Source organism: Amblyraja radiata, chromosome 14 (assembly GCF_010909765.2).
Source record: "Amblyraja radiata isolate CabotCenter1 chromosome 14, sAmbRad1.1.pri, whole genome shotgun sequence".
In the NCBI taxonomy this organism is placed as follows: Eukaryota; Metazoa; Chordata; class Chondrichthyes; order Rajiformes; family Rajidae; genus Amblyraja; species Amblyraja radiata.
Genome location: NC_045969.1, coordinates 27,543,224 through 27,552,231, shown reverse-complemented (window position 1 = coordinate 27,552,231; position 9,008 = coordinate 27,543,224). Strand labels below are relative to the sequence as shown.

The window sequence follows — 9,008 nt, the reverse complement described above, 5'->3', positions numbered from 1 at the left end:
ACCTATGACTTGAAGAAAATGTTTGGAGTTGAAGGAAAAGTTATTAAGTGTGAGATCAGGTTCAGTCAGGTAAGTGAGTATGCTGGTGCAGTGAATGTTGATTTCTAGCATTTTTGATTTATATTTTAGATATTTGGAATCTTTTTTTTAAATTTTGTTTTAGTTACAATGCAAAATTGTTTTTGAGGTAAGGAGTGAGGGTAATACAATCTGAGTAACAGAGCAAACTGTACCATGGCCAGCACCAGCAAGGTTTGACTGAATGTATTTATATGGTCCCTTCCTTGTCTCTAAGAAAGAATGAATATTCTGCATCGCCTCACATGTTATCTGGGAACAGCAGCAACCATTCTATGCATAATGAGATCCTGCAAATAACATTCGTGCTAATCTGATTTTAGCAAGGGAATGTTAATCGGGGCACTGGACCTTCAAGTCTGCCATTAAAACTTTAATATTCATCTCTACAAGAATCTAAGCCAATTATTAAACATACAGTAGCTGAAATTGGCATCTCTGCTACTTCACTGGCAACAGAACACTGAATCACACCAGTTTAAATTGTTTCTTTAATGCTTGGAGTGAACCTTTTACTTTGGAGTGAGGAAGGGTCTGAAGAAGGGTCCCAACCCAAAACGTCACCTATCAACGTTCCCCACAGATGCTGCCTGACCCGCTGAATTACTCCAGCACTTTGTGTCATTTTGTGTAAACCGGCATCTGCAGTTCCTTGCTTCTACCTACCTGTACAGTGTAATGGTTTCTGCTTACAACACAATAGTATTGCAAATTTTCTGCTTGGCCAGATCCAAATTATAGAATTTCGATAATCACATTTTTCTTTTGTAAAAGTATTTATTGTCTAATCTTAAACGATATTTGAATTTTACTGCAGTCTTTATGCCAATGCAAGTAACACTCAGTGGCCATTTTCGATTGTGTTACTCATTCATGTAATTCTGATGTTTGAATCAAAAAGGATTGGGTTTGAATTGCACTCCAAGCATTTAAACACAGAAATCTAAGTGCAGCAATGAGGAAGTGTTATACTGTTGGAGGTATTATCTATTAAACCTGTGACATTGTTTAGAAGATAGCACTGCTCTCAGTTGCATGAGTACAATATTTATCTCTTACCCATCATTGCCTGAAATAGGTTATCTGGTGCGCTTAGATTTCTGTGTTTAAATGCTTAGAGTGCAATTCAAACCCAATCCTTTTTGATTTACTGCTTGTGGGAACTTGCTGTGCACATATTCTCTGCTGCGTTTCGTACATCACAACAGTATTTATAATTTGAATGTGAAAGCGGCTGTAGAAATATATTCAACCCTTCCGTCTCTTAATGTTCTGATGTTGGTAGTGGTAATCATTTCTTTACGTACTGATAAGTTTATCATAAACATGCAAATTAAAGATTCCAAGCCCAGCATTGTGATTTCCTTGGAAAGTAACTGATTACAGGTGGAATGTGAACTCTATTGAAGAGTTCCACAAAGATAAGGCATTTAGATACTACTAATCAGTCCAAAGTTGTCCTTGCTGTCCATGGTACTGATATTTTACTCTGGTCAACCAGTTAGCTGGCATGCGTGTGTTGTGGGTTGCTGATAAAATATGAATTGTAACAAAGAGTTAACAATGCTAATGAATTTGTTTATTCTTTAATATTTTTCAGGATCTGGGGATAACGAAAGTGGGCCACATGAAGCGAATTCTCCAGGGAATTAAGGATCTTGGCAAAAACATTTCCATGCCAGAGGTGTAGCTGTTCTGGTGCTATTTCAGAAAATAGGGGAGCGTTGTTTGGACTTCACTTACAAGTCCCACAGTTGTATGACTTTCTGCTGCCTTTACGCTCAGCAGGATTTATGACCTCACAGCTGTCACGGGGTGCAATGTTCAGGCGTTTGCTTCGATTAATGTGTTATTTTCTAACCTTAAACTGTTGTGAATTAATTTGAGGGTTGTGTGCCAATGCAATTAACCCTCCACAGCCATTTTAGATTGTTAACATGACAAGTCCTATTATGCATTGGTAAACTTGCGTAACCCTCCTGGATTCAAGGATGCTGCAAAATGGCAACTACAGGTGCATAATATTTCAGGACTTCCTTCCGCGAGGGCCGTAGATCCAAAAATGGCTTGTTTTTGTTTTCGCTTTACATATCGATTTAATGCAGACAATTGCCTTTAATTTCTTTAGAAGGCAGTATTGATTTGTATCCTATACGTTTTTTTGGAGTGGACTTGTTATCAGTATTTCTTGTCCTATGAATATGGTCTGTGGAACATATCACTTGATGGCCAAGGAGCTTAATTTAGACTGAAGCAGGAAACACATGCAGTGTAGCATGCATGTAAATTCTCCCGCATGGTGTGCCTGCTTGAACTCTTTCTAGGATTGCATGATATATGCCTAATGCTTTTTAAAAGAGAAACACTTGAACAAGTTTTATATTTGTTTAATAGTCCGTAACTTATTACTACTGAAGTGTTTGTGAATGAAAAGTTGTTTCTGCTGCTCTGTGTTAAACTTTGCATGAGCACATTTCTTTGACAAGGACTGGTTCATAGGAGTTATGCCGCCTTATTCAGACACTGGCAGACAACCCGCTTGCTCGTTTGCGGGTAATTCAGTGACTGTATGATTAATGATGAACAGGAGTGTTGGTGACAGGGTAGTACTCATCACAATTATCTCTGTGATGGATGTATTTTTTACATTATGTGAGTTTGTGAATGTGTATGTATGCACATGTGTGTGTACACAAGTGTGTAAAAGTTCACTGGCAATACATAATTCTGGAATTTAATGGGCATGAAAAGCAATGATCACATTTTTGACCTTAGCCACACAGGCCCCTGCCCTCCCTCCTCCCCCAAACACCAAGATACCATATTTCTGGGTGAGCCACAGCTATTTAAACTTCTGAGTTCTTTGTGAACCTCTGCTGAATAGAAAAGAATGGAAATATTTAACAAAACCACAAGGAGGCCTGATTCAACCTGTGCGGACTTGTGCAATTGGAATTCCACAGCACAGAAGGTGACCACTCAGTCCATTGTATCTGTACTACCTCTTTGACAGAACCATCCAATTGGTTCCCCTTATCTATTTAAAAATTTTTTTTTAATGCATATTAAGTTGCCATTTGAAAGTTGTTCTTTTATATATATATCTTCTCCCGTTTCAGCTAACATTATTGAATCACAGTTAGTTGAAAAGAGAAAGTTCTTTCATCTTCCACTTTTTTGTCAATTATCTTAAATCTAAAAGCATTAGAATATAATTCTATGAAACTTACTACTGGATCTTCATTTTCATCGTTGTTCTTATTTTCATTATAATTTTCAACCTTCCTGAAGAGCCATTCAGATAGGCACATGGAAATGCAGAGAATAAAGGGGTATGGACATGTGCAAGCAGATGAGATTAGTTTATCTTGAAATCATGTTCAATGCATACTTTGTGGGCAGAAGGGCCTGTTCCTGTACTGTACCTTTTCTTTGTTCTATGTTTTCAAATTCTTCCACAAATCAATAACACTCAGCTGTACCATTCTCCCACCTCATTCAAAATGTCTGTATCAGCAGACTGCCTGCCCAAGGTCAAGTCTCCGATGAGCCCACACATATGCCTGGTTAATATTAAAACGGCCAAAACCATTGTTTCCATCCGCCAACCTTGACTATCTTCTCTAGAAGAATGTAATGCTTTATAGCCCCAACATCCCATTTGACTCTGACTTGAGTTTCTGATTTTTCACCACAAAGACCAACATTTTACATCTCCAATTTACACCTCAATGCCAACTCCACCTCAGTTCTTCCACTGAAACCATTTGACTTGATTTTATTAAATGGCCTCCAAAATTGTAATTTTGTGCTAAATTTCACTCTGTTTTTGCTAAATCAACATCTGAAATTTAAAATTTCCATTCTTTTCTTTAGATTATTTTTTCTATCTTTGTAACACCCATTGTTACCATCATACCCTAGCTATTTGATTGATTGATGTCTTCTCAATGCCCATTCCACTCTTCCCTTTGTTCCATCATAAGCAACGTACCTTTTGATGATGGGTCTTCGACCAGAAACGTTAACATTATTCTTATTCGCATGGGTGGTTCTGACCTACTCAGTATTTCCAGCATTTTCTGTTTTCACTTTGGACTTTCAGCATCTGCAGTTTTTGTTTATATTTAACAGTTGAGGCCCTTGCATCTGAAATTGTCTTCCCAATCCTAAGCATCAGTTTTTCTCTTACACTTCCCTGAAGCCATTTTGTATGTTAATGATAGCAGTAGTTTTGTCCATTATTTACATTTCCACAAATGTGCAATAAGATCATCTTGCAATACTGGCTTTGGAATTTTATTGAATTTTTTTACCCGGAAAGAGCAAACATGGTTCAGAGACACAAGCTGGACCAGAGAGACCAAGTCTTTGGTCGTTAACGTAATCCAACTCGCAGAGTGGTCAATTTGTTTTGCAACAAGAATAACAAATCCTTATTTCAATCTTGATTAATCTGCCCACAAAGCGTAATTGCATTGTGCGTTAACATATATCGTTGACCTGCATCACTATATTTAATTATGTGTGCTGCTCTCTTTGAAAGGTGTTGTACTTGTATAGAATTTATATATATGAAGGAAAATAGGAAACTGAATAGGGATGAATATCGGTCTTAATGCTCAGTCATTTAATTCCACCTATGTTCAAAATCCTTTCCCCATGAATGAATTGTAAATGCTATTTGCTCATACTGGCATGTAAAATTAATTCCCTTTTTTGGGTCTCCTGCACAGTCTGACAAAAGAGCTCGCTCTGTTCTCACAAAATGCAATGCAAAGCATATGCCTGAAATTATTTGAGCTGTTTAGCCCTTTTCTAGATTTGTATCGTATTCAAAGGAAATCTCTTGTTCCTTGTGCTCTTTACCATCATCAGATTACTTGATTATGAACTGTCGACAAGGCCAAGATCTTAAACCATTATCAGGTTATCCATACTTAGTAGCAATTGGGCCCATAGTAGTGGTAACGATGAATTAGTTGTACATCCAGTGATACTGAAATTTACAGGAGAGACAGAGACTTGGTCTTCCACAGGGCAGAAATTGGGAGGAGGTGGGGAAAAAGGCAGGTTGGAGCTGTTAACAGTAGCTTTGAATCATGAAATAGAGAGTGGTTGTTGCAATCTAGAGATTGCACAATATGCTCTTGTTTGTATATTAAAGTTGAATATGGGCAGCAAAACCTGCATTTATTTGCAAAAAATATTCCTGAAATCTGATAGAGAATGTCATGTACAGTGTGCAAGGCTCTACAGTACATTGTTAATTCAGCACTCTTATGTGTATATAGTTGAATCAGAAGTTTCCTAAGAACGTAGATACAGATTTTGTGCAGAAATGCCAGGATATTAATTGTTAGCAGTTTCTACATTTCAATTGGAAAGCTAGCAGTTGCTCTCAGTTGCTATCAGTGGCAGCAAGTTGCATTCTGATGATGGTGTCAGGTGCAGTGTAGACGCACAGACTTGCTCTAAATGCCTTATACTTGCACGCACAAAACAATCCTGCACTGGGTGTGAAGAGTGGCCACTGGTGTTTAAATGGAAGGGAGAGCATGAGATCTGTTTTTAGCAAGGTTCTAGGTTTAGGTTTACTCTTTTTTAATCTTTCTAAGTGATGAGTTGGTGATTTTGATTATTTAAAATGTTAGGGAGTCTTTTCAAGTGTTTTACAGTATTTATACCTTTTATTAAGGTGCCTTTAGCTTTTATTGTGATTATTTTTATGTTTTCAAATTTGGAACGTTTCCAAGACCTTTCGATAGATTTGGCAGGGCTTGAACAAGGGTTTTGATTTTGCTGGTTGTCTGAGGGCCTTTTGCACACAAAGTTAGTTTTGACCACCTGTAGTAATCCCACTACAATGCAAAAGCTCATTCTGCAGAACAAGATCTTGCCACAGAGGATTCCACCTAGCAATCTCTGGGAGATCCTGCTGGATCAGCAGAACTTGACTTTGATTTTTTTTACAGCTGTCACTGAGAGCAGTAACCGTAAATAGGTTAATAGTGGTGCAAAGGAATGTCCCAGCTATTAGATACTAAGTTGAATAGAGTAAAGACTGAAATATGCTTGGACCAAATGGTCTCTTTCTTTGCCTGAAGGAAGAGCTTCTGAAGAAAAGCATAATTTTTAATCTTGTGTGAACAAGTGCTGAACCTCCTCTAGCCATCCCTTAAATAGATAGCACAGCATAGTGCAGAACCCAGCACTCTAACACCAGTCACAATGCTGTTGGACAGTGTAATAACTGAGAATACAAAATGTGACACCATTCACCACCCTCCTTCAGTATTTCACACCAAAAATCATCTTCCTGCATTGGTTCATTCGAGATCATAGGCTTCTGCATCTCCAAGACACATCTCATTGCACTAGATTAACTAAACTGCTGTAGAGGGCAGTTTACGCAAGGTGGGAAACATGACAATTTAAGAAATTAAAGCCAAGGCAAGCTTGACATCCCCAAGTTGCCCTTCCAAAGGAAAATATAAAGGTGGCACGAGCAGTGTGCCAGGTAAACAGTAGAATCTGATATCTCAAGCATCTCTGTTATCAAGACTTCTAGTATCACTAAATCCTGTAGTGGTTTTGTCTAGTATATTTCTTTCCAGGATTTTCCTGGATTTTATCCCACCTGTGGTAGTTATGCATAGAAAACGTATTCAGAGTATCTGCATACTCCAGCAACAAAAGAAATGTTGTAATATTATTCTGTGAGCATTTCCAGAAACTGATTGAACAGCAGTTACAGTTCCTACTCAGATTGGATAAAGATGAGTGTACTTGAATAGCAAGCAATGCTCAAAGGATAAAAATATCACATGGCCCATTGGAATGGAACGGAATTGATTGGGTCAAGGAGGGATTAAGAATGGGAGAGATTAATCAAAGGGATATTTTCAGAACGTGTAATCCAGGCCAAAATTAATGTTCACAGACACTAGTGCTGATGATGGATACATGATAAACAACTGAACTTTGGCGAAAACACCAATAGAGTTAATGAACTAATGATTTTGTGGCTGCATATATTTTTCAGAAGGCATTTCATAAAGTTTCTTATAATGGATTTGTTAACTAAAAGGACAGTGGTAATGTTGATACGAAATTATCTTAAGGCAGAAAGTAGAGAGCAGTTCTTCATCAATAACGGTATAACCCTTGAGCTTATACCTTAGACAGAAGTAATTGGACAGAACCAGACTTGAGGACAAATTCTGGCAGAATGATTAGATATGTCGATGACTGTTAATGTTGAGAATGTTGGTGAGGAGAGATGATATAATAGAAATTGCATTTTAAAGTGATTGTTGGAACAGGGTTGACAGGTTCACACAAGTGAATCTTTAAAGTTGGCAATTGTTCCGCAGGTGAACCAAAAAAATGGGATAATTAGCGTCATAAACGGAGGGATAATGTACAAAGCAAGAAAATGATGGCAAATATAAACCCTTGCATGAGAGGCAGCTAAATATTATATTTGATGCTGGAACCTGTAAAATAAATTACTTAAATAGTAACAAAAATGTGATTTACTAGAAATATTCAAATATAATCGAAAATGTTGTGGAAAATAGGGTTTTGGTAGAACTGATAAGGAGAAATGTTTCCACTAGCAAGGGGCAGTGGACTTGATTGAATCTTGAGACTAGTCAGACTCGATTCTGTTTCCAGTGGGGATGGGGTTCTGTGGAAAGAGTGGGATTAATCGGCTATCCCTTCCTTCCTAAGAGAGTGAACAAACAAGCTTAGACAAACAACCTTCCTCTACTGTTGTAAAGTTGGGCAAAGTTGCACTATGTTCTGTTTCTCATTTTCACCCTACAAACAGTTTACGATGGCCTGTTTCCTTTATCATCATTACTTTTTTGCATATCTTTCATTCATTGTTTTTTATCTCCACATCACCGTCTATATCTCTCGTTTCCCTTATCTCTAACCAGTCTGAAGAAGGGTCTCGACCCAAAGCGTCACCCATTCCTTCTCTCCAGAGATGCTGCCTGTCCCGCTGAGTTACTCCAGCTATTTGTGTCTATTTTCCGTTTAAACCAGCATCTGCAGTTCCTTCTTACACAAACCATCTGGCTAAATGGTTCTGGAGGAAATACAAGTACTGACCACATCACCCCAAATCTTCAAAGTGCTGCCATGGGCTTTGACATTCACCTGAGAAGGAAGATGAAGCTAACATTTAGCGTCTCATCTGAAAGACTGCTTCTTTAATGGAGCACTATTCCTTTTATCTCAGTTGACACTGTCTGTGCAGAATATGTGCTTACTGTATATCTCTGGAGTGCGACTTGAAACCACAACTTTCTGTTTCAGATGCAAGCGCCACTCAGAGCTCACTATACTATTGACTTCCATTGTGCCTGTGCAAGCTTGCTTTAAATATTTGGGGTAAAGGACAAAATGTTATACCTTTCCAGCTAATGTAAAGAATCTCAGATATTAGTGTTGCGCAGATTGTTTGCACCTGACCTTCTTATGGTTGAATCACACAATATTCTGTTGTTAGTCAGGTGGTCTTTCCAGAAACAAGTTGCCAAAAAGAATGAACCATTAAAACGTTTTGTGGAACCAGGAATGACTATTATTAGATATTGTGATCATTAGAACCTGTTTGATGAGCTTTCCTTGCATTGGCCCAATGTAACAACATTTAAAAGGTGTGACTCAGGGAATTATTGGGAAGATAAAGTGCAGCTTATTTACAAGAGGATCACCATCATAATTATTCCTGAATATACACCATTTCAATGCCCAACTCTCCAGGAACCTGGATCAAATGCTGCATTCCCAGAGACTAGTATTTTTTTCAAAGACAACATAGGTCATCTGACTGAAGCAGGGTCAAGCAGCTATGGTACTAAGTGGATGTATATGCTGAATTGTTGAATGTGTGAATGTGTTATTGTTGAATG

At 38.0% G+C, this 9,008-nt stretch overlaps 1 protein-coding gene across 5 annotated transcripts in view; it reads left to right on the top strand.

Moving 5' to 3' along the window:
- dgkh (diacylglycerol kinase eta) overlaps positions 1–7,250 on the top strand; it is a 285,492-nt gene extending 278,242 nt beyond the window's left edge. For all 5 annotated transcript variants that reach the window (XM_033032903.1, XM_033032904.1, XM_033032905.1 and 2 more), the window contains one exon: positions 1,679–7,250. In XM_033032903.1, the coding sequence (XP_032888794.1) occupies positions 1,679–1,768 (90 nt within the window). In that variant the 3' untranslated portion in view covers positions 1,769–7,250. The remainder of the gene's footprint in view (positions 1–1,678) is intronic.
- Positions 7,251–9,008: the final 1,758 nt, after the last annotated feature.